The sequence below is a fragment of the Malania oleifera genome, chromosome 6 (genome assembly GCF_029873635.1).
Source record: "Malania oleifera isolate guangnan ecotype guangnan chromosome 6, ASM2987363v1, whole genome shotgun sequence".
Lineage (NCBI taxonomy): Eukaryota > Viridiplantae > Streptophyta > Magnoliopsida > Santalales > Ximeniaceae > Malania > Malania oleifera.
In genome coordinates this window covers 50,418,799-50,445,184 of record NC_080422.1, presented here as the reverse complement: position 1 = coordinate 50,445,184, position 26,386 = coordinate 50,418,799, and the positions used below count along the sequence as shown (strand labels likewise).

At 35.6% G+C, this 26,386-nt stretch overlaps 1 protein-coding gene across 2 annotated transcripts; it reads left to right on the top strand.

Annotated features, from left to right (window-relative positions):
* Positions 1-3,578: 3,578 nt before the first annotated feature.
* Positions 3,579-23,977, top strand: LOC131158251 (uncharacterized). Of its 2 annotated transcripts, XR_009137435.1 has the most exons (11): positions 3,622-3,986; positions 4,080-4,133; positions 7,021-7,104; positions 20,671-20,796; positions 21,258-21,325; positions 21,637-21,706; positions 21,848-21,913; positions 21,979-22,056; positions 22,134-22,529; positions 22,674-22,763; positions 22,896-23,977. XR_009137435.1 is itself a non-coding variant. In XM_058112989.1 (9 exons), the coding sequence occupies exons 1-9, from the start codon at positions 3,672-3,674 to the stop codon at positions 22,173-22,175; spliced, it is 903 nt and encodes a 300-aa protein (XP_057968972.1). In that variant the 5' UTR covers positions 3,579-3,671; the 3' UTR covers positions 22,176-22,697. The 2 variants fall into 2 exon arrangements, 1 of the variants encoding a protein (XP_057968972.1); XM_058112989.1 differs by lacking the exon at positions 22,896-23,977 and having other exon boundaries at positions 3,579-3,986; positions 22,134-22,697.
* The last annotated feature ends 2,409 nt before the right edge of the window (positions 23,978-26,386 follow it).

Genomic DNA, 26,386 nt, shown 5'->3' with positions numbered 1-26,386 from the left:
CAACACAAAGTATTTCAAAAACATACATACAAAAGACCGAGTCAAGTCATGTGGAGAAGGATAAGGCTCCTGTCTCGACTTGACGTAGGTATATCCATTTGACAAGGTTTTTTTGAGACTCCACCCAAGGGAGGGGATCTTAGATAATTATGTGTGGTTAAACTCTAATCCCTACCGACAAAAGGTTCCCAGATTGAAACTTCATCCTCCCTCACAGAGGTCCGGATAAAGTTCGCACCGAGGGAGTGGTTCGCCGGTCCCATCAAACTCTGTTTCGAAGGGACAAACACTATTACACTCCTATCTAATCCCAAAAGGGAAAGCCCGGGTGTAGAGTTGTGAAAGTGTGTGAGTTCAATTTTAACCTGATCCCTCTGCCCCACATTCATCCACATATTTATTCAAACACATTATTCAAAATTAAATACATGCTTAACAAAGTACCCACAACAAATCACATGCTTAACATATTCACAAGTAATCACATGCTTTTTCTCAAAGTAAGCAAGGTATTTACAGTTAATTCTATATTACTCCATTATTCATAACATATGTGTGTATTCAAATTACCCAAAATGAAAGGGAGTACTTAGAAGGCTTATGGAATTTGAATTCAAGGATTATCTTCGATTAATCATTGACTTGGCTCTCATCATCCCGAGCGGAGTCACCAAGTTGTCGTGACGTTCTTGGACGCAAACTTAGGAGTGCTAAAAATGAAATGAAGTGTGTGGATTTAAAAAAATGTGATTTTTGTAGAAAACAAAGTGTATGGAGTCGCCACTAACCTTTTAATGTGGTTAGAACACATGATTATTATCCAATTAAGGGTAGAATCAGTCTGCGTTACTAGAGTCGGGTTCAAGAGTTTGGTTATGCGAGGGGAAGGTATTAGCACCCCCTACACGCCCGTTTTCACGAATGGTACCTAATTAATCAAAAATTATCCCAAAATAAATTTAATAAGTCTTATAAAATTACTCCCTATTAAAAGGTATAAAGAGATGCACAAAATAAAATACTATATAAGTATTCCTTCAGAGTTGGAGCATATCGTACTCCGAAGAGCTCATGCCTCCCTTTTTAAATTATCAGGATCGAAAAATTGAGAAAGTAGTTAGAAAAATACACTCTCGGAAAATTTCTAAATTTTTATAGAATTTTCCTAAATGGGAAAAATAGTAGTCCATGAGGTTTGGACTCGTTTGGGATGAAAACAATTTCTCGGGATCTCAAAAATATTTTTTTTTGGTTTTTTTATGATTTTTATGATTTTTCTAAGTGCAAAAACATTTTTTGTGAATTTTTGTAATTTTGTTAATATATTCCTGAAATTTGAAATAATAGAAAGATAATTAAAGTAAAATAATGAAAATCAAGTCCTAAAAATATTTTTAGAATTTTTTTGAGTTTTCTAAATTTTTAGCATTTTTTGACTTTTTTTAATTTATTTTTAACATAAAAATTATTTTAAGATGAGAAAGCAATGAAAACAAGCTTGAAGACATTTTTAGAATTTTTCCAATTTTTCTTGATTTTTTGGATTTATTGTGAATTATTGATAATACAAATAAAAAATTAAATCGGTTCCATAGCAGTTCAAGGGACCCAAATTGGTTTGGAGAAGAATCAGTTCAAAAGGGGGGTAACCTATTTAAAATCTGGTCAAGACTATCGCATCGGACATGTGCAACCTTTCAGGTGAGGCCACGTGACCGTGCAGTTATACACATATATACATACATAATAAACACCACGATGTATAGATAATATAAACATAATAACTAAAACATGAATACCACAATGCATACTAAACATAATAACACAAGGTGCATTAATGAACTAAATTGCCAAACTGTCACAATACATAACCATAAACCAAACAGAATAATAGAACTGAACATAATATGAACCATAACAAGAACGATATAATCATAACAAAGATCATAATTAAAATACTAAAATATCACATAATGATAAAAACATCACAATACCTAATAAAAATACATGCTAGCATAAAACACCTACGATAGAGACGAAATGAAAATGACAACTACCCAAAAAACTATACTGGACTAAATATGCCTCTAAAACAGAATGTTAAACAAAAATTAAAAAATACAATAATAATACAAAACACAATACGAGGATGCTTGAATGTGTGAGTGAGTACGCATGTGTGTTGGACGTGTGCGTGCTATATGTGCATATTGTGTATGTTGTGTACCATATATTACAAAAATGTAAAAGGACCCTCCTATCCATAATGGGAAGAAAGGTTCTTGAGCATCGAAGTCCAGCAAAATTTACTTGCTTGAAGTTATCATATGCAAAATTATTAGAATTAGTGGGAGGGGGAATGCCAAGTAAAGCCTGCATTCACTTTTAAGGGAGTTATTAACTTACATTTAGTGGTAATAATGGGAAAAAATGTCGCCATTTTGTTATCATTATCAATACATGGAGAGTTCATCCACTATGTTTGATATTTAAAAAACAAGCAAATGAATTGTAATTGAATTTAGATAGTATTTAATACTACTATAATGGATACAGAAATGTCAACTAATTTTTGAAGTCAGTAATGAACTCATTGATAAAAAAAAGATAAAAAAAAGAATACAAATCATGTAGTATAATTTCATGCCATCAAACACAAAATTTCATATGCACTCATCATTTATTCAAATAAATTTAATATGCAAAAATTCAGATATGAAAAAACCCTAACCTCAAACTGGGGGTTCCTAAATAGATGCTTCAAATTACCAAATTTACTTCAATATAATCAAATTCAACATATTAAAAACTAATTTCTACTACAAACTAACACAAATTTCAACTCCAATTTTAGAATCTCAGCAAAACAATAATAGGGTTTAGTATAGGAAACATACCTCACCTCCCTTCTTTATATACTACTTTCTTAACGTTCGAATTGTACTTGGTGACTGAACATTCGGATTGTACAATTTGAACCCAACGTTCACCTATAATGTCAGATTGCGCCCAGATATCTCCTCTCTGTTCTCTTCTCTCTTGGCTCGGCCTCCTCTGCTAATTGCAGAGAGAGAAGGAGGAAGAAAAGAAATATCAGAGTAAAAAAAACGCTACTCCAAGTAGCGTTTTATGGCTGCCACACGTTAGCGGCTGAGCTCTCGTTAAACATTAATAAAAGCTAGACCATCCAATGTCCTAGCGTTTTTTGAGACGCATCAATTGTGGAAATAAACTTCCACCTGATTTTTTTTTAAAAAATATTTGTAATTAAAATAAAATTAAATTAGGAAAAAAAATCCACACTATAGACTCTCTTTGCTTGAACCTATAGACTCTATAGACACTATTGACATAGTTTTTGAATATAGACATTATAATAATGCAATTATAGTTTGAAAACTTAGAAATAATATGATCCTTATCGCATTTTCGTTTATTGATGATTATTTAACCAAGATATGAGTCTTAAATTTGAATTAAGAATTATTAATTCATTTCATCATATTATATTGATCAATACGGATTTTATGGTCTTTAAACCAAAATATATATTTTTTGTATTCTTTTGAAAATTCTAGCATATCCCTTGCTTTTTGAATTTAAATTTTGTTTTGTGCATTAGCCTAAAGGCCTAAAACCAATTATAATGACGCGATGGGGGTGGGGGATTAATGCGTAGCTGCGTTCGCTTTACTTCCATGGCGGGCTCCGCGCTGCCTCGTTCTGCATACTCTGTGCATACCTTTCGCCCACCCTTGCCCCGATACCGTCCAGCTCGATGCGTGCGATGGTCAGAGAGACTCCTCCATGTATTCTCTGCGGCCACTTCAACCAAATTTAGGGCATGGAAGTTGGACCAGCTCAAAAGAAGGTGCTGCACTGATGCGTGTTTTGTCACCAATGATGACAAATATGGTAACAAGCAGGTTATCGTCGTTACTCCACGAATTTATGATTACGTGCTCGCCAATGTCCGAGAGCCTGAGGTGAGTCCTTCAATTTCCAGTCATCTGTCTGAGTCCGTGCCTGGGTCTTCTTGATCAAATCTTTTTTCTTACATTGCCTGGACTGCTTTCCAGATTTTGCGTCAACTTCGAGAGGAGACTGCTACTATGCGAGGTAGTCAGATGCAGGTATTTGTGATTTTTTTCCCCCACCCCCACTATTTTCAATTCTGCCTGTGTGCCACGTTATATGAAGTTGTTTACGTTCAACAATCTAACTAGCTTCAGCAGTTTTCATTCTCTTTTAGTGTTGACGGTGCTTAAGTAGTTAGTAGTTTTGCTTTTGCATGTAAAGGCCCCTTGTTCTTGGTGCCATCCATTTGATTGTGATTTCTTTATAACTCGTATGCCTGTAGTGGCAGTAGCTTATATTAAATGACTAAAATTTAATGTGTCACTTTTGTGTGAATTAAAATGTCAAAGAAAATTGACTCCCATATGGAGATGTCACAGCCCCAAAACTTCCTCTAGTGTAAGGGGTTTGACAGGGACTTGAAAGGGGCTTGAGGCACTTAGTTGTAGCACACACGATTGAATTAGTCAGCCAAAAGTTAATGGCGGATCCATTGAGTGGCACATGAATACATATTACATTCACAAGCCTCAAACATGGTGGAAAGCAAAGCAATGTGTTTCATTTCATTATACATCTGTAGGCATTGTGTGTTTAGGATGTAGGCTTGAGGATTCCTTTATTTGCATTGATGACCCACTGTGTGGGGGCTAGAGTGTATGTTGGCTTGTAACAAGCTTAACAGTGCTGTTGTTGGTGGTGGAGCTCTTTTGAAATTGAAATAGAACTAAGCCATGTTGAGTACTTGCAGGCTTGCAGCCATTTATTTTGGTTGATGCTGACAAAATGGCGCAAATACTCTTTGAGCAGGCTGCTGAATCTCTCTGTTTGACCATTGAAATTGGGTGATGGCTTGAGGAGATGTCAAACCTTGAACCAATGATTTTGAAGAGTTCTGACCAATAGTTTCTTGTAATGGGGAAAACACCATACGTCACAATATGTTTAAATACTAATTGTGCAGTCTGCTTTACCAAGTGATACTTTGATGCTAAGATGAATGTGTGTTACTTCGAAAACCTGTCCACAATCACAATCATAGAATCAAAGTCATCAGTTGGACTTTCCATGGTCTTGTTGGCATCAGAGGGGCTCTAGTAGCCTGACCATATGCTCAATTTTGTCTTGTTGGCAAGTGAGAGATGGTCAGATATACTATGCCACAGTGCCCTGCATGTGCAACTAGCAATCCTCCTGCTTTAACAAGTAGAGTGTTTTCACTTTCCATCTTGGAAGATTATTTTGTACCTTCTCCATGGGTTTAAAAGTCTGTTTTGTTGTTCTGGTGTGCATGAGAGAAATCACCACGTAAATAATGGGTTTGGGGATTTCTAGAGAAGTCTGCAAATCTTTATGCCCTTCTCCATTCATGTTGTTAGAGAACCAGATTTGGAAGTCTAGAAATTAATACTTTGCCCTGAGTTCCTCAAAAATAAATCAAGGATTTCTATTGTCACTTTCATTTGGGATGGTGAAGCTCTTGCAAATAGGATTGTCATCTGTCTAGAACATGTGAATTGAAAGGAGGTTCTGCTTTGTATATTTTAATTGGGCTTACAAAGAAATTAGTTGTCACAGGTTTTCTATGCACAGGGTGAATGAATGGGAAAGCGAATACCCTTGTTGAAGGCCTCTCTCCAATTTGAACCAATTAGGCTTTTTCTACATTCCACTACACTATAATTTCGGTAGAGGTAACACAACATAATCAAGGCAATGATCTGACAATGAAAATTGACTGTATCACTGAGGACTTTAATTGCATCTGAATTCTAGACACAATAGATTTCATGCTTCCCAAAAAAGATTCCCAAAGTCCTCATGAGTCATGCGTAAGCCAGGCTGCTTTATAACAAGAACGCCTAGCAATGGGAGATGCTTGCAGGTTTCCTATGAAATTAATGAGTTGTGCTTTAGTCTGAGCATGTTCTTGATATATGCAGTATCCAAGCTTCAGGAAAAAAAACATTCTCCATTCTTCATTGTCAATAGCCCCATCCAGCCTTTTCCTGATGTTTGCAGGTCCTTTTCTTTCATTGGTTCAACCATCCAAGTGAATCTGTTTTCCAGAAAAACCCTGGTTAATCAGTACATAGTCATTCTCTCAATTCCTGAAGCTTTGGCTTCTGCTATTTGGGAGGCTTAGTCCCTGCTTCTGCCTGAGTTCAAAGCCTCATCATTGAATTTGTAGTTGCAAAGCAATGCAAACGGTTCAAACTATTATATTCTCAAATAGTTGTCTCCAGGCATGCAGTTTGGATTTGATTTTTCTCAACAAAATATTTGCGAAGTTAATATTTTGTCATAAAAATGAAAAAATGTGTAGTTTTTTTTGTTTTTTTTTTCTGGAGGTGCATGATCACGTTTGATGGTGCTTGCTTTGTAAGGTTCTAGAGAGAGGGTTTTGGGAGAAGATGGAGGAGGTTGAGTAGGGGCTGTTTCCCTTCAGCAGTTATCCTGTTTATTGCAAATGGGAAGCCTAAGATTTGGTTTAAAGCCTCTAGAGGTGTTAGACAAGGGGATTTGCTTTCTCTGTTTCTTTTTACGCTTATTTTGATGTGAAGGATGATTGTTTGCGGGGTTGGATGGAGGCTCAGTGAAGGGGATTAGGGTGGGTCTTGAGGATTTATCAATTTCAATACTTAAGTTTGTCAATGAATCCTTCTTATTGTATGTGCGGTGGTACATATATTTTGGTCATAAAATGTAATCTTTCTACAGAATTTGAAAGTGTTTGTGTATTTTAAAATTCAAATAGTGTCGTGACTTGAGAGGAATGATGAATATCTTTCTGTAGGGAAGGTTAAAATTTTGGCTGTTTATTATATGAAATTTAAAGAATTTGTTTGTAAGGCAAGAAATGAATAGAAGTAGGGCTTGCCCCAAGTTGTGGCTTTACTGAAGTTCTGCATGAAAATTGAGAACTAAATGTCTTGTTAACAGGTATCCCCTGATCAGGCACAATTGCTGGCAATGCTTGTCCAGATTCTTGGGGCAAAACGATGTATTGAAGTTGGTGTTTATACAGTAAGTATTTATTATTCTGCTGTTTTTCTTACCTTTGCTGTTCTTATGGCACACAATAAAAAACTTTCTCATTGCAAAATACTGTTTTTTCATTATTTTACACATTGAAATTCATTCATTAGGTAAATTGCATTAGTTGCAACAGTTTGAGCTGCATATTTGAACCATTTCTTTTGCAAAATTGGTGAGGGTAAATGAAGCACAACAAATAGAGGTTGCTGATATGAAGCATATGATTGGGAGTTGTGGGGGTGCAAGCTCTTTGCAAAAGGAACCGGGAAAGGTTTGCAAGGTGATTCTGAGAGGAAATAATAAAGCTTTGGATGAGGTTTAGAACATCAATATTTGATATATTGAGAGTCCAAAGTTAGGATATATCAATGGAGATATTGATATCAATTGACAAAATAAAAAGTCATGCCAAGAGAGTCTACCATGCAACATCAGATTTTGGTGTTAGATGTATGTGTAGACACGCCAACTTAAATCGGCCATTTTCTAGGAAAGACCCGGCGTAATAAGATTTGACTTTGAGTCTTCAATAGGTCCCGGTTTCAAAATTAAATCCCCTGAGTCCTGAGTTTTTAAGATTGAGTCCCAATACCGGCCACTTTCAATGAGGACCTCAAAATTATTTCCAGTATGGTGAATTAAGTATCTCCAAAAATTGAGTCCTTTTGATTATAGTTTTAAATTGAGCATTTATAACTTAAGTAGAGGTTTCTTTTAGTTGCAAAATTAATCTCTTTTCTTAATCCAGGGTTGTGAAACAAGCCATGTATTTTCAAAGTTGAGTCCAAGCGTCAATAATTTTTCCAAATTTTTATATTCTTCTGTAATTTTTCCGAATTTTATAACAAATTTTTATATTTTTCCCCAAATTTTGAAATAACAAAAAAAAATCACAAAAATCCACAAAAATCATAAAAAATTCAAAAAAATTATAGAAAATTCATAGAAAATTGAATAAAAATCAAGTCAGAACTCTTTTAGAATCTTCTCGTGAGTTTTTTGAATTTTGTGATTTGTTTTAAGTGCAAAAACAATTTTAAGTGATTTTTGTAATTTTTCTGATTTTTTGTAACTTTCCGTATTCTTCAAAGACATTTTTAATCAAATAACAAAAGGACAATTAAAAAAAAGGTAAAAATTGATTCGAAAATATTTTTTAGAATTTTTCCTAATTTTCTCTGAATTTTCTGTAATTTTTCTGAAATTTTATGATTTTTGTGGATTTTTTTGTTATTTCAAATTTGGGGGAAAAATATAAAAATTTGTTATAAAAATTCGGAAAAATTATAGAAGAATATAAAATTTTTTTTGAGGTTGGAAATTCATCTTTGGCAACTTTTCATCCTAAATAAAACCTACCGAAATAGTATTTTCATACTTAGAAAGTCTTTCCGAAAATTTCAAAATATCAGAAGTGTATTTTGTAGGAAAAGCTTTAGGTTCTAGATGCCTCGATCATCATCACCAGTTATCACAATGTTATCCACATACACAATAAGCAAAGTCCTACCAGATGGAGTATGACGATAAAATACAGAGTGATCTACTACACACCGACGGAGGCCAAACTCAAGTACTACAACACTAAAGTGCCTAAACCATGCTCGTGGAGATTGTTTTAATCCATATAATGATTTCTTAAGTTGACATACTGAGCTTGACTCCCCCTGAGCAACAAACTCAGGTGGTTGCTCCATATATACCTCCTCATGAAGATCACTATGTAGGAAATTATTTTTTGCATCTAACTGATGTAGAGGCCAATGACAAGTGGTGACTAAAGAGATGAACAAGCTTACTGAGGCAAGTTTAGCGATTGGAGAGAATGTGTTTGAATAATCAAACCATACACCTGAGTATATCCCTTAACGACAAGGCGGGCCTTCAAATGAGCCATAGAACCATCAAGATTGACTTTCACATCGCACACCTAGCAACTACCAACCACAGACTTATCAGGAAGAAGAGGCCCCAAATACCTAGCATCATTATCATGTAGTGCACACATCCTTCAACCATTGTAGTCCACCCATAATGGGATAAGGTTTCAGAAAAATAGATTTTGGAAGAGCAACAAAAGATAGAGTACTAACAAAATAATAATACGAGGGTGACAAGAAATCATAACAAACAAAATTAGAGATCGGATGCTGGGTACAAGTGGGTTTACCTTTCTGAACAACTATAGGAAGATCAACATCATGGGAAACAAGATCATCTGAAGAGGGAACTGGAGGCATAGTTGTAGAAGCTGGAGGAGGCTCTCCTCTCTTGAGTCGCTGTGTGTGTAGTTGCAAATTGGGATGATCATGCGACAAGGAGGACTCAAAGTGGATGAAGATGTAGGAGATTGGGCACAAATAATAGGTTTGGATCTAGAAGGTAAGGTAGAGGAAGGGACACATCAAGGTCAATAGAACTCAAGGAATTAGAGTAGTATGGTGTAGACCCAAAAAGGGTGACATCAGTAAAGACGAAAAATTGATGTAAAGTAGGACTATAACATCGATATCCCTTTTGAGTATAGGAATAGCCTAGAAAAATACATTTGATAGCATGGGGATCCAACTTAGCTTATCCATTCCTAGAGTTAACTGATGGACAAAGGACACATAGCTGAATATACGAGGAGGAAGGAAGAACAAAGGAGCCTTAGGGAAGATAACTAAACATGGCATTTTACCACCAAGGATAGAGGATGACATTTTATTGATGAGGGAGCAAGCTGTGAGCACAGATTCACTCCAAAAAACTTTGGGGACATTCATACGAGACAATAGGGTACGAGTGACTTTAAGAATGTTTGTTTTTATGCTCTGCAACACCATTTTTTTGTGGAGTGTGGGCACAATAGGACTAATGGATCATACCAGAATTAGTTATATAGATATTGAATTGGGTACTGAAGTACTCCTTAGCATCATCACTATGAAGTATCCTGATTGGCATATCAAATTGAGTCTTTATTTGGGAATAGAAGGCGTAAAAGATATTAAACAACTCAGAACGGTAATATAACCAAGTCATCCAAAAGTAGTCATCAACAAATGTAACAAAGTGCTGAAACCCTAACTTCGATGTGACTTGACTAGGACCCCAAATATCGTAATGGACTAGCATGAAAGGACTAATCACCCGTTTGTCGATTCAGGAAGCAAAGGGAACATGATGATGTTTTCCCAATTGACAAGACTTACACTCAAGATAAGACACAGAACTCAATGTAGGAACTAACTGTGTCAACTTGTCCAAGGACTGATGACTAGGGCAACAATGGACTTGAAGTGGTCTAGTTGCGACTGTGTAGGCAATGGGAGGAGAAGGTGACTCAAAGTAGTAAAGTCCACGAGCCTCACGTCTTGTGCCATTTGTATTCCTCGTATTTAGATCCTGAATAACCACAGAATCAGGAAAGAAAGTGACAGAAAAATTTAGTGACTTTGTAAGCTTACTAACTGACATGACATTGAAAGGAGATTTAGGAATGTACGAAGCGGAAGAAAGAGAGATGGAAGGAATAGTATTTACTGTTCCTATCCCCTTAACTGCACTAGTGGACCCATCAGCAAGGGTAACTTGAGGAGATTTTTAGGATATTGAAGTTAGAAAAGAAGTTGGTTGCACCTGTTACATGGTCAGTGGCTGCAAAATCGATAACCCAAGGATTAGTGGGAAAGATACTAGATGACATACAGACTATAGGATTACCTTTTTGGGTAAAAGATGCAATGTGATAAGATGTTTGTTGAGACGATTGATAATGTAAAACATTGAATACTCCTCCTTTGGTATAGTCACAGTACGCAGTTCACTCAAGCAAGTGACTAACGAGGGAACCATACTTTTGGGATTTGCAAAATCCATCCCAACAGTCACGAACTCAGACCAATGAGAACAAGATTAATTGATGGAACAATGGAAACAACCACGAGCAAGGTGACCCACCATGAACAAGTCACAAATAAATCATTACAACGCTGCCACAGCGCCAAGAAATGCAGACGCAGCCCCAAGAAAGCAACAAACTTATATAACACTACCATGGACAAACCACTAACAAACTTTTATAACATTGCCACAGCCTCACAAAAAACGGCTTATGAACACTACCACTGCTCCAAGAGAGTCACCAATGACTTTTACTAACACCAAACAACAACCAATGAATTACCATGAGTGCATGTTCAAAACAAAGATTGGATCTTTGAGCAAAACACATGCCCAACAGCTTGATATTTTGGTATATGGAAGAAATTAGAACATTGAATCAAAAAACACAGCAAATCCCACTGTTTTAGATTTAGTAAACTCAATAACCATTGATAAACTGCTTCATGAAGTGTCAAACAACCATTCCATGAGCAATTAAATAAGGTGAGATCTTTGGACAAAACACATCATGAAAAACTCCTTCAACATGTTAATAGAGGGATTGGATCACTGCTAGGTGATTTCAGGTCAAAAACATGCCTTAAAGTAGCTTTACACTCCAGCGCATGGGGTCGGGCCTGGCAGCCTTCGACCGGCATGTGAAGGCGCATGGGACATTTCCTGGAGATGGTATTTCAGTGGGGGGCAGATTGGCAGTGTCTGTGGGTGACTATGGTGTTGTTTTTGCAAAATATATAGTAGATTTTGTGTTCCAGATCTGGCAGTGTTGCCCAGGAAATTTCCAGAAACTGGTCTGACTTCTGGCAGCTGCTGGCTGTTTCTAGGGCTATAGCGTTGCTGGAAATTCTTCTATGATAGTAGACATGCAGCAGATTTTGGGTTTTAGGCTTCGGTTTTGATGGTGGTGGTAACAATTAGGGTTTAGGTTTCAGAATCATGCTCTGATACCATGTTGAATAATTGGGTAAAATGGAAGACCTAACCTTAATGATAGGCCTCTCCCTCTATTTATAATATGTGTCAAGTACAATACTAATGACCATAATACCCTTACTAACTCACACTTATTACTAACAAAACTCTAACACATAATGATACTGCTATATGAAAAGGACTAAATAACAATCAGTCTTGATCGTTGTTCCAACATCCGGTTACATTTTTTTAGTTATGTTGTATAGACCAAGTTGACTTCCAAGCCGGCATTAAAACCATCACTGTGTTGGAACATACAAATAAAAGAAATAATAAAGATAAATGAATATTTAATGGGCTTGCATAATATCTAATTTATTCAGTTTTTAGACAATGCAACTTACCTTGGATTAAGGAAATATCCCGCAGCTTGAAGCGGCCTATTGAGTTGCAAATCCCATCTCATATCAGTAGGTTCCAAATATGGTCATACTTGGTCTTTTGATAATTATAATTTTGGGCAATTTGTTCCTTTGCTCTATCCATGGCTTCACTACATATACCCCACTGCTGGTTTCGCATCACCATCAAGAAGCCTCAAAACTTTCACAAGTGGGTTCACACACTTCAAACAATACTTTTTTGCTTTCCAAAATTTGTCATCACACAATGATATGGTCTCTACTTTCTTAGCTTCCAACTTCGAAGCATAGTGACACTTGACTGGCGACCCACTCTTCTAATGTGAACATGGCTCAAGGAGGAAGCTTGTTTTCATAAAAAAATTTCGAAGTGAGAAAAGATGTAGCAAACCTTGTAACCCCACCTCTCTTCAATTCTTTCTTTTTAGTAAATTCCCTATGCATGTTAAGCACCCATGTGTTGGTTAATGAAGATACACACCTCCTTAGCTTGAATTGTATTATGAAAGATAGAAAAATCTTCAATGTCATGCAATATTAAGTCAATACAATAGGCTACACAAGGAGACCACAATATATGCTTCCTCTTCTCCATTAATAACTTACTAGCACCTACATAAGCTGAAGCACTATTTGTCACCACTTGAACCACATTTTCCCCTCCAATCTCTTCCACTAATGAGTCAAGTAACTCATACAACTTATAAGCATCATTCACCACACTTGAAGTATCTAGTGACTTGAGAAAAACCGTGCCACTAGGGCTATTTACAAGAAAATTGCGAGATGCCTTTGTTTTGTGCAGTCCATCCATTTGACATCAAAGTACGTACCATTTTACCCATTCTTTTTTATATTTGTCCATTAATGCTTTGACACTATCAACTTCTTTCTTCAAAATGGTCACTTTAGCCTCATGGTAACTTAGAAGCTTTTGATTTTTCCTATACTCCCTAACCATCTCCATCATCAAAGCAACTAATGGACTCTTAACCAAGTTGAATGGTAAAACATGTCCATATGAAAACCAAAATGCTTTGAATCAGCTCTATCTTTTACCACTGCATTCAAAGTTTGTTGTTTAAATACTTTCCCCTAAAGTCCTTTGGCCTTAGTTAGAAAAGCATCCATGTTGCCTTTTCTTTGTCCTCCCATGATCTGAGCTTGTTCTTCTCCAATCTCTCCCTTATAAAATTCTTTTTCATTGTCAACAATTTTTTGTTTTTTGTTTTTTTGGTTTTATTCCTTCCAAATTGTTCATAAATTATTCTTTAACCGCCCAAATGGCAACCCAAGGTGGGGAGGGGGGTGAATTGGGTTTAATTAAACTAAGTTCTTGATTACCAAATTTAAAGAAAGTTCAAACAATGCAAGCAAAGCATACAAATATTAAAGCAAATTATATAAAGAGAGTAGTGAAGAGAGATGCAAACACTTTTTATAGTGCTTTGGCTATCGTAGCGTACGTCCACTCTCTCAAGGCCAATCACCTTGAGGTTCCACTAATTCCCTTCCTTTAATGTAATGTTTTAAAATGCTCAATCAAGGCTCACCTTAAGGCAAGCATGCCTAAAACACCTTGAGGCTCCATCCAAAATGCCAAATCCCATAAAGGCTAATGCATTACACACTAAGGCTTATGCGTTAGTACAAAAGACACCTTTTTGACCTTTTTAGTTGAGGCTTACACATGTTGGGTGCGTGATTCTCAAGTTAGATTTGGCTAGAAAATTTTAACTCTGCATATATATAAAGGGAATGCCATAATACGAGTTCATTTCTAAAACTCTTGAACCTCAACCTTTCCAAAGTAATTGAGAACTGTATCTTAGATCTTGAAAATAATTTTAACTTTGTCTCTTAACATGATTCATGTAATGAATTCAAGTTTGCAATTTTTAAATGTCCAACAGAATTTGAAAATTATATTTGATTTTTGTTTACATTATATTTGTGTTTTTATTTATTTATTTGCAAAATACATGTAATTTATTTACATATTTTTATCTAAAAATAAAATTCTCAAAAGGCTTATGCCCCAATGCCTTAAGGCGTGCGCCTCTCCTCTCGAGGGTTAGAGTGCCTTGCCTTAAGCCTTTGCCTTTTAAAACATTGCTTTAATAGAGGCGAGGGCACTAAGTATGCTTATAGCTTAGATGGAGCCATGGAGGCAAGGACACCAATTACAAAAGATTTGAATAATACGAAGATGAACATTACTAGGTAAGATATACAAATTATGGCACTAAAGTAACCTCTCAAAGAATATACAAAGAGATGGCACAAGAGTTTTGAGACTTCTCTCAAGAATGAGCAAATTTGAGCACAAAAAGAGTTTGATAGAGAGGAGCGTGTTTTTAAGCAAAATGATAATTCAATATAGATAGCTTCTATGCTGTTTCTTGGACTTTATAGGGTATATTAACTGTTTTATGCCTGCTGGAGTTGGTCCACTGGTGAGGTTGATCAACCTAGCACTAGCCATTAGAGTTTTGAATTGATCATTGGAGTCTTGAAAAAGCAGGACCAGCTGGCCACTCACTGGGCCTGGTCGACTGTCCCAAGATTTTTGCCGAGGCTGGTTGATTGGGCATTATGGGTTGGTTGACTGCTCCAGACTAAATGCCCGTAATAGTCTCAATGCCCGTAATAGTCTCCATTTTTGTGATTTTTTTTTTTTTTTTTGTTTGAGTCCTTTTGTGCCATGATCATGATATTCTAAGAGATTTACACAAATTGCCTCCTAGAAATACAATTGAGAGGATATAAATACAAATAATAAGAAGTCTTGAAAAAGTCTCGAGGCTTTCTCAAATTATCCAAATATAATCATTTCAAACTTGTCACAACTTAACACTAAGGTTATTAGTCCAAAATAGTTTGTTATCATCAAAACCAAAATTTGAGGGGTGAAGCCATCAATATAAACCAATTAAGCTCAATACATTTTAGAAACATGATTTTTCAATGTTGATCATAATTAAAGACAATATGCTAATATGAGACAATTCTTTTGCACAATTAAGATCATTTCAAAAAATTGGCTTATCAACTTTAAAATTCTTGTGCTTAAAAAGACATGTTTCTCTCCCTTGGTCATTATCAAAAGGAAAAGTTGGGGGTTTGTGAGTTTTGCAAAAAATGACTCACAATCCAAGTTTGAAACACAATGTAACATCAAAACCAAAGTGTTCGATATTCCAAAATTGTTCAAGAATTTTAATAATCTAATAAAGACCATGATTCAGAAGTTCAATTTCAAGAATGGTCAATTTTAAAAATTTCACAAGAAGAAAATGTTCAACATTTTTTGCCAGGGTTTTGGAGGCATGGATCAGAAAGAGACGAACGGTCTGGAGGGGTTTCAAGCGATAGAGAGAGAAAGGAAATGAGGAAAAATGTGATTTTTAAGTGTTCTAAAACACCATCACCGTTTGCTAGTTGACCACCTCTCCGGTTGCTCAATTAAATTTTGTTCGTATGTACTGGCAGTTAATTTTTATTGGCCCTTATATCAATTGGATGTGAAGAATGCCATTTCATATGAAGATTTGCAAGAGGAGGTATACATGGAGCAACCTCTTGAGCATGTTGCTCATGGGGAGGATGGTAAAATATGTAGGTTGCAAAGACCATTTATGGTCTTAAATAGTCTCCTTAAGCCTAGTTTGACAAATTTAGTGTTGTAGTTTTTGCATTTGGCTTTTTCTAGTGCTACTTTGATCATTTGGTATTTGTCTGCAAAATAAAGACAGGTGTGGTACCTCTAGTAGTTTATGTTGATGATATCATCATCACTGGCAGCAACCATAGTGGGTTTGTAGACGTTAAGCAGTGGCTTCAAGCAAAATTTCAAATCAAGGACTTGGGTATTCTGCGTTACTTTCTTGGTACTGAGATTGAACGGTGTAGGAAAGGGTTGAATTTTTCAGCAAAAATTTCTGTTGGACTTGCTAAGTGAGATTGGTTTGTAGGGAGCTAAACCAGTTGACACTCCTATTGATCCCAATGTGAAGTTGTCTAGGGATGTTGGACCGTACTTTGAAGACAAACGTTGATATAGGCAGTTGGTTGGCAAGTTGATCTACTTGACTATCACTATCACTAGATTTGACATATCTTTTGCAGTAGGGGTGGTGATTCAGTTTATGGAAAATTCCAAACAACCACATTGGGATGCTGTTTGTTGGATTTTGCAGTATCTCAAAGGCTCTCCTGGAAAAGGTTTGATATATAAATGTAATAGAAATTGTGAGATTGTAGGTTACTTTGATGCAAATTGGACTAGATCCGTTGATGATCGAAGGTCTATTATTGAATGTTGTACCTTTGTGTGAGGTAATCTTGTTACTTGGTGCAGCAGGAAACAAACTACTATATCAAGATCTAGTGCTGAAGCGGAATATCGAGCTATGGCTCATGTTGTGAGTGAGCTTATGTGGCTAAAGTCTCTTATGTCAACCCATCCATTTTGAATCTCTTCAGCCATTGATCTTCTGGAGACTAGAATCTCAATCTCTAAAATGGTAAATCAGATGGGATTCTTGGTAACGAAGCCAATATATGTGTTTTGTGATAATCAAGCTGTCATTTATATTGCTAGCAATCCAGTGTTTCATGAGAGGACAAGGAACATAGATGTTGACTGTCATTTTGTGAGGGATGCTATGTTGGAGAAGGTCGTGAGGACTCCCTTTGTGAAATCTGTCTATCAGTTGGGCGATGTTTTTACGAAGCCTTCATGTAAGCCCGCCTTGTCTAATGGTTGTTACAAGCTGGGATTAGGTGATTTTAGTACACCTCAGCTTGACGGGGAGTGTTAGAAGAGAATATGTTATTTTAATAATTAGGTTGTGTTAATGGGGATATTTTGGTCCACAAGACTTTATTATTATTATTATTATTATTACTACATAAGAGGGCAGATCATGAGCCATACGTAGACTCCAGGAAACTGTTACTCAGTATTTTCTTTTTTTTTTTTCTCTCATTCTCTTCATCTCTTCTCTTCTCTCCTTCTCTTCTTCTCTCCATCTCTTACTTTACAACATCATCAAAACCAAGTTGCAAACCTTGGGGCTAACAATTTCTTGCAAGGAGCTATATTACTTGATCCAGCAAGATGATGCTTAATTCAAATTATGTCAACTCATCTTTCAAGCCCGCAATAATTGCACTTCAAGTGTATTCTATTATTATTAATTTGAGACAATGCTCCCATATAGGATCTTCACTCTTTGTGTTGGAACTTCTTTCTTAGGCTTAACACTTCAACTGGAAGCTATGTTCCTACTATTCAACACTCAAATCAACCATACTTCAGTTTTCGACCTACAGATGAAACATGAATAACATATTCAAAGCTCAAAAGAATAAAAAAGTAAGAAACAATTGAACAAAACGTCAAAAACAAAGTACAAAGTTTAAATGTTTAATTATAGTTGATACTTATATTGCTTAATACTTGTTGATAGTTGAATAGTGGATGACTTGATGCAATAATATAATAATAAAGCACTAAGTCTAAAAGTTTAGGATACTCATAAAGAATAAGTTAGGGACTGAAGAAAAATTGCAAAAAATTTAAATTTATGTTTATGGAATATAGAGTAAGCTTAAGTGTGTAACATAATTTAAAATAAAAAAAAATGTATGTGCTTTCTTTAAAAATAAATAAGGGGAGGGATCAAGAAAAAAATTGATATACAACTGAAAAACTTGATGGTTTTTAAGAGAATGATGGTTTTAAATAAAGGTCACGACCGTTACGTAAAGGTTTTTGGGTTACCGATATCGTTACACACTGCGAAATTGGTGGGAAGAAAAATCATGGCCGTAGCGGCCATTACGGGCTGTGACTGTTACGTAAAGGCCGCTACGTAATCGCTACAGGACTGTTACACCAAAAAAATATTTTATTTTTTACTTTTTCTTCTCACATTTTCTCTCTCTTTCATATATCATTCTCAATATACCAAGTGGCAAGAGGGATAAAAGATTATAATGAGGATAACAATGATACAAAATTTACTTTTTCTTTAAATACTTACACTAGATGCATTAATTAACAATTTCAAAATACTAACTTGTTAGGAATTTTTTTTTTTTTTAATAATATTAGTAATGTGATATTTATGTTCTTTATTTTTCAACTTCAACCTTCTTTCTTTTCTAGCTATTTTATATTTATATTATTCGTATGTCTTATGTGTCTAATAGATTAATGGAGTGTATAATGTATTTTATTTTATTAATTCATTTAGCACACATAAGAATTTATCACAGATAAGAACAATGAGAAGTATAAATACGCGCACACACGTAATTTTCTATCAATGATGGTTTAAAACAAATGTAAACTTATTGCCCTTACCAAATAACTTAGTTACTCGAACTAAAGGGTCCAAAATACACTAAAACCCTTTCCAAGAATGGCCGAAAGCTTAAAACATACAAGTACGCTAATATGCACAAGGTTGTGCGTGCTTCAAAAAAATTCACGGCCGTTACACCCGCTTCCCGTTATGTAACATCTGCTACTCCTGCTTCCCGTTACACCTGTTACCGTTACGTTACGCTACCCGCTACCGCGATTTAAAACCATGAGAATGAATCAACAAAAAAATAATAAAAATTCAAACTTTACAGTGTTTGATAAAAAAAAAAAAACATTTTTAATTCATGGGCTTTCTCTAACAACTAAAACAAGAAGAATAAGTATGTTAGAAAACTGATTAAAGTTTAATAAAAAAACTAATTAAAAAATCGAACTTTACATGTCGAGAAGGGAACCAGGTCACCGACTTACAGTACATCAATTCTGGACCTCTGGTTTTCTTCTTCACTTTGGTTTCTTGTCCAATATATCTTCTAACTTTCTCAATGGCAGCTGGCAGACAGCAGAGTCGCAGAATGCAGAAAGAGAGAGGGAGGGAAAGAGGCAGAATGAGAGACCAAGAGTTGTTGCTATTTTCCAAGACAGAACTTACATAAATGGTTTTCAGAGTGTAATTGTGTCACCAAAAAAAAAAGGGTTAATAAGTTTTTGGGTTTAAAAGCAGTTGGACGCACCTGGAACAGAACATGGCCTGATAGAACAGAATTGTATGATTTGGTTTGATTCTGTGATTCACCCACCTAAATCATTTGATTCCCTACAATTCATGCTCTTCTGTGATTCAGGTATGAGATTCGAATCAAAATTGATCTTAATCGATATGAATTGTATGATTTGAATTGGGAATCGTATGATTCTAATAACTATGGTCATAAACCCAAGCGTGTTTAGTTTAGGTGTGTGTTAGGCTTATGCATATGTGGGTTTGTTTGTAAACAAAGTGTATTTGTAATTTTATTGTGTTTTAGTCATTCCTATAAATTAGGGATTTATAGTGTTGAGTTCCTGTAAAACAACAGTTTATGAATTTAAAAATTTGGAAGTTATGGGCGGTTTCCCCATCTATCCTCTTCCGCTCCCTCCTCCCTCTGCCTCCTTGATATTTCATCAGGATTCTTCCATGCAATTTATTTCCAGTCCTCAAAGGATTGCTTTAGTATTTTGAAATAGATTTTTAAGTTTCTTCCCGCACAGAAATCTTGTAACACCTTTTTTCCCTTACATTGGAGAGAGAGTGTATTCAGCCTAAGATATCTCGAGATAATGATCAAAGATACAACTAACGTAAAATAAACATTAATTGTTCCAATATTATGCAACAAAGTTTTCAAACTTACCATTTCATTAAAGAACACAAAGCAAAGTTTTGTTTGTCAAAAATCAAAATCAATCCCTTCAAGTCTACATTACCAAACCCCTTGAAAATGTGTTTTGCCGATGTTCAATGTGATAGATTGGTTGTTTCATATTGAACATTATCTTCTTGTTTAGTTTTTCTGGTTTTTGTAGGAGGATTCCTTATTCTCCTAATTCATACATTCTTTCTTTAATAATATTTCTTCTTTTTCTATCAATAGAAAAAAATAGATGAATTTTTTTTGATAATATTCTTTATTCTTGATCTACTTCATCTACCAAAAGTGTCATCCGTAGTTCAGCATCTTAAGCTTTTAGCATATGTTTAGACTAACCAGTTTTTGTCCTAGTTTCTATGTTACTTGCCATTTTATTATTTTTTGTTGCCGACCAACATTTTTATCTTTTGCTTTTCCTGAGGTGTTGTATGAATACATTTGTTTGTATAGAAGACAGAATCTGTTCTAATTACGTAATCATGTATTAAGATGCTGTTTTAATTGCTGATAGTAATAGTACAGCTGTTGGTGGTTGTGGTTGTCGGTTTCTTATCATTGCCACCATTATTTTTAGGGATACTCATCACTGGCTGTTGCTTTAGTCCTACCAGAATCAGGTTGTTTGGTTGCTTGCGAAAGAGATGAACAATCTCTCGAGGTTGCAAAAAAGTATTATGAGCTAGCTGGCGTTTCTCACAAGGTGATCCCCCTCTCTTCTAATGTAGTATCCTGAAGGGACTGGTTTTGCAGTGGTCGATTGTAGTTCCTTACTCTTGCATTTTTTTTTTCCTTTTTTTTTTTGTTTTCTTGGTTGTAGCAAATAATAATCGAGCGAACATTTGTCTGCCTTCAATTTGCTTATTTTTTACCCAAGTATTTCATTGGTTGGTCCTTTTTCTTTTGGAATTTATAATTTAATATTTATTTGTGTATAAGCGAATATGATTTGACATTACTCCAACTTGTGAGATCGCCTAGACCATGCAGAATGGCAGAAAAAGATTTATATAGTGGACGCATCTAGTGGTTCTCAAGGCTTGGTGGTGTGGTCGCTGTGGTGTTGTATATAAGCCAATATGCCATGATCCCATCTATGCATACATGTGATAGTCCTACTTCATTTAGTGATTTGTTTAGCTCAGACAATTTATTTTACATTAGGTGGATGTGAAACATGGACTAGCAGCAGATACATTAAAATGCCTGATTCTCAATGGGGAAGCTTGCAGGTATGTTGATATAAGAATCTGAATCTAGTTATGTAATTTGTTCATTTATGTGGTCCACATACGAAAGAGGATACATGTGGATGGAATACATTTACAGTGTTTATATTCATCAGGTAGTGGTTAATCGAGAATGACTCATTTTGTTAATTTGTCATCTAGGTTTCTTCTGATAATTGCATTGTACCTGTAGTAATTTCATTTCGCCAACCTTCTCCTTTTTTCCCTTCTGGTTCCAGTATGTTTACTGCAACTGCTGTAGTTTGCTAGGCTGCTTTGGACAGTAACATTCTCCAAATATCTCTCTAATGCAGCTATGATTTTGCATTTATTGATGCCGAGAAGAGAATGTATCAGGACTATTTTGAAATGCTGTTAAAACTGGTAAGGCCCAAATAATGGGCTTAAACTGCCAATATATGTATCAGTTTGCGTAGTTTCTTTGGTTCTTTTGTTAAAAGAAGCAGATTCACTTGGCTAATTGGTTTGTTAGGATGCATAAGTTATTCTAGCTTCTTTATTCAGGTGAGGGTCGGAGGTGTCATTGTAATTGATAATGTCCTTTGGCATGGAAAAGTTGCTGATCCACTGGTATGTGATATTTAAGCTTGCTTGTGTGAGACAATAGATTATTTTTAACAGTTTCCTTTGGTTAGGTGAACGATACAAAGACCCTTAGCATACGGAATTTCAATAAAAAACTAATGGAGGACAATCGTGTTAGCATTAGCATGGTATGTGCATGAGATCTTTGCTCTTTTTTTCAAATAGGTCTGGTTTGTTGATGTTGACTTATATTTGGATTTCTTAGGTACCCATTGGAGATGGAATGACAATTTGTCAGAAAAGATGATCTCATAGCATCACACAATGTCACTGCTTGGTTCAATGACCTACTCTCATGAAGAGTTCATCATAGGTTACATAATTGTCTTGCAGTGTCCAGTAGCAAACATTACAAGGTCTGGCCACATCCAGGAGTATCAGCAAAATGGCATATTGAGGTATTATTGTCATATAAACCCATCTTGAGTATGGTTGACCAGCCCATCCCAAGGATCACTCTTTCATGCACACAATGCAAAAGCTCTGTAGAAACTGGCATCGTATGGTCCCCAATATGCCCGCCAGCAGCAGAAGGGGCCGATTCTTGTTTTACGCGATGTGACGAGAAGTGACTAGACTGCCCACATTTTCCTTCCAATTAGTAAGATTCTGTATTATTAGAGGGTAAAGGCTAAACCTTTTCTTGCTGGTGGGAGGGAGCTTTAAAGGGAGTGTAGGGCATTTGTGCTCATATCAATTTTTTTTTGGGATTTCCCTCTGTTCTCACACTTTTTTTTTTTATCAGTAAAGGTAAATATATTGATCAAAATCGAATATGTACAAGTACACTGAGCATACCCAGGTTAATCAGATATACATCTCACAAACAGAAAAGGTACAATCATCAGATCTATCTATCTTCATAACATGAATCATAAAGTTTCAGAACAACTGAAAGCATTCAAAAATCAAGACACATTTTGATTTAACAAAAGCTGCTCTAATAGTGTACCTTTTGATCATGCAGACATCCCCAAGGTAGTGATCATCCATTCTTCAAGTTCCTCCTATATCTGGAAGTGTGTATACCTTTTAAATTCAAAATGCGTCAACACCCCCCAATAATAATGTCATTGAGTAGGGCAGTGCAGCAACAACTCTCAATTCTGCATTATTTGATATATTGCATCTACACCAGGTCTGAAGTCAATTTCAACTCAGGAGAGTCTAACTGCTATTTCAAACATCTGTTTTTAGTCTTCTCCAACATTCAGTGGTGTCAAATTCAAAGTCAAACCAAAGGTGTATCAGCCATCTACTGCAGCATAACTCTAATCTTCATAGACCTTCAGTACAGTCCGTCTCTGACCACGTTACCACCATAGTAAATTTAATCCCCTCTGTATAAGCCTAAGCTCTTTAATCTGAATCCAGCAGCATTGATCATACTTGCCAAAATCAGATCAGAAGTCAACTCAGGAGAGCCTTATTGCTTCTTTGAATCTCTGTTTTTAGACTTCCCCAACATTCAGTGAAGCCAATTACAGCAGCTGCAATGAACTACAAAGACAAACCAAGCCATTCAGGATGCTGCAGCACAACTCTAGCAACACCCAGAACTGCACTAGTCTGATTCTTCTCCAAAAATCAGTGGTTCCAACTACACTCAGCTTCACTGATGTTTTAAAAAATATTTTAGTCAACCCAACTGAATACTGCAGCACAAATTTAATCATCAAAGGACTACTTGTTTGCCCACCTCTGACCAAGTTCCCACCATAAGGACTGCTGGTGAAACTCCCTCAAAACCTCAAATCTATGCAAAAACTGGAGTACCAAAATGCCTCCTCCAATCTCTGCATTTGGTCAAACTCCACAATTCAGTATTGCCAGTTAAAACGGCAGAGCTTATCATCCAACAATCAGTCATGCCACCATTTGTAAGCAAACACAGCCAGCACAGCCATTCAGCAGCATTTCAATCCACTGAGCAATCAAGAGGAAACGTATCAAATCTATCATACACTTCTCTATATACGTGCTTTTGTATCACTTTCACCAACTCCTCGGAGGCATTTGAAAACATGAAACTACACAGTTCTGTTCTCACACTCTTGGGTTTATTATAGTTAGGACTGCAATCGTAGGTTTGGTTTTGGTTAAAATATCGAGAGCTGAAATTTTATTGGCCTTGTAAAAATGTAAAACCAAACTCTCATTAGAAACTGAATGATCGAACTAGTTGGTCGGGCAAATGATGAAAATTGGACACGGCAATGATGAAAATCAAACCAACCAAAATTTATGTTTTTTTCCTCTCTTAAAAAAATTTCCTGTTATAAAATAGTTACAACTACAAGAATCCTATGTTAATACAGAAACCCAAAAAACTACAAGAATTCTATATTAATACCAAATTAATCTGTATGCAATCCTCTTTTTTTTTTTTTTTCATTCAACTTTTGCAAAAATTATGTTTTTTTTGGTTGATTTGGTTTTTGGGGTGCGAAGCCGATATAAATTGAATTCAGCTTCAAAAACTTAAACTGAACCGAACCATTTCAATTCAAACCTGAACAGTTTAAACTGAAATGATTTGATTTGGTCTGTCGAGTTGATTTGAACTGGCATTTTGACAGCCCTAATTGCTGTTGGATACATAGGCCCAGAAATTCCATTTTGGCGGCAGTTCAATTGAGGGATTGATTGTGCCATGCAGATTCCCCTGTATGTAGGCAGATAGACCCTTTTTAATTCTATGGATCCATATGTTAGTTGCGAGAGCTGACCCAGATCCACCCACCAACCCATTTAAGCCGAAGTTGACCTTTTGGGGGAGCTTCATTGGAGCCCATGCGCCCGTACCATCCGCCAGTTGCCATGAGGAGGGTACTGTTTTGGTAATTGACGCCCTTAAGATTTTAATAATTTATTATCTTATATTTGAAATTTAGAATTAAAATCTTCAATTTAAATTTGTGTAAATTTGAGTAAGGTATAGGATAAAGTTTAATTCAAATTTCACATCCAAATTTGGAACTTGAGATCCATGCTTTCAGTTATAATTTTATTGATCTTCATTTCACATCTCTTGATCTCCAATTTGTTAAAATTTTGAAATCTTTTCATGCTTGTTTCTTAATTGAGCTCTATATATAATAGTATAGACAGTGTAAATCACTTTATAAACGTAAATATTCTCATCTCTTGAAAGAATGATCAAATATAAAAATTATTACATTTAATTAAATTTATATTATGTGAAATTATTGATACTAAAAATTGTTTTATGGATTAAAAATATATTCTCTTTTAAAACTTGAAAAAATATTCTTAAAAATAATGAAATCAATGAAATTTAACTTCTATGTAAATATGTAGATAGTAAATCATTTGGTTTGGTGGAGACTAATAAGTGTTGTTTTTAGAAGTTATGTGTTGGGTTGGTTTCCCTCTTAAGTGAGGATGGCCCAAAGTAGCCCAATACGCTTTGCCCATGTGTGGAGAGGCCAATTTAGGAGAATAGGGTTAATAACCCTATCCTTTACTGCTGCAAAGGGAGGTAAACAATCAGAAAAATAAGAAAGAGAGCTGCCACCACATAGAGGGAGAGAGAGAGAAAGAAAAGAGAGTGTTTGAAATTTTTTGTCCAGTCTTGATTAAGTGCTTTAATCAAAGAGCGTTTGTGGTTCGATTGAGTTAAAGTTTTACAAGAATGTTCATGACATGTGAATCTTCATTATGAACGGTGGAGATTTGATTCTGAGCGTTCGGTGTCGGTTTTTTAGCCCGTGGACAGTAACCTCTATTTTGGTGAGATTTTTCTTTAATTCTTGTAGAAGTTGATTTAAGTCCAGGAATTGTATTTCTTGAAGTTAATTGCTGATTGTATGTCTCTAGTTGAGACTAGATAAAACTCGTGTATTCTCATAATTGTTGACAGTGAAATTGTTTGAGTGGACTACGGTCTTGTAGTTTTTCCTTTCTCACACCAAGAAGGTTTTCCACATAAAATTGTGTGTCTTGTGCTTGTGGTGTTTGTATATATACATTTTGCATAATATTACTTTTTTTTTTATAATTTCCTATAGATTCACACAAAGAGAGAGTTTGAGTATTGTTGTTTCTCCCACCAAAGTGGTAACAGAGCAAGGTTCGATCGAGTGTCCTTAAGTGATTATTATTTTGTTAAATATCTTGTGTTAAATTATGGAGGCTTAATATAAGTAGAATGGTGTCTCTGAATGGTTCAAATTATTATATATGGAAAGGTAAAATGGAAGACTTACTTTATGTGAAACAATTCCATTTACCTGTGTTTGCTTCTAAGAGGCCAAAAAATAAATCTGATGATGAAGAATGGACTTTGTTGCACAGACAAGTTTGTGGATATCTTAAGTAGTGGGTAGGTAATGTTTTGAATCATATTGATGGTGAGACACATGCATGCACACTTTGGAAAAAACTTGAGGCGTTGTATGCTCGTAAGACTAGAAATAATAAAATGTTTCTGATGAA

Excerpts from the sequence above, each read along its gene's own strand:
- LOC131158251 (XM_058112989.1), top strand. The coding sequence starts at position 3,672 with ATGCGTAGCTGCGTTCGCTTTACTTCCATGGCGGGCTCCGCGCTGCCT. Across the intron at positions 7,105-20,670 it reads TTGAAGTTGGTGTTTATACA|GGATACTCATCACTGGCTGT; the intron begins GTAAGTATTTAT and ends CATTATTTTTAG. Across the intron at positions 21,707-21,847 it reads TTGAAATGCTGTTAAAACTG|GTGAGGGTCGGAGGTGTCAT; the intron begins GTAAGGCCCAAA and ends TTCTTTATTCAG.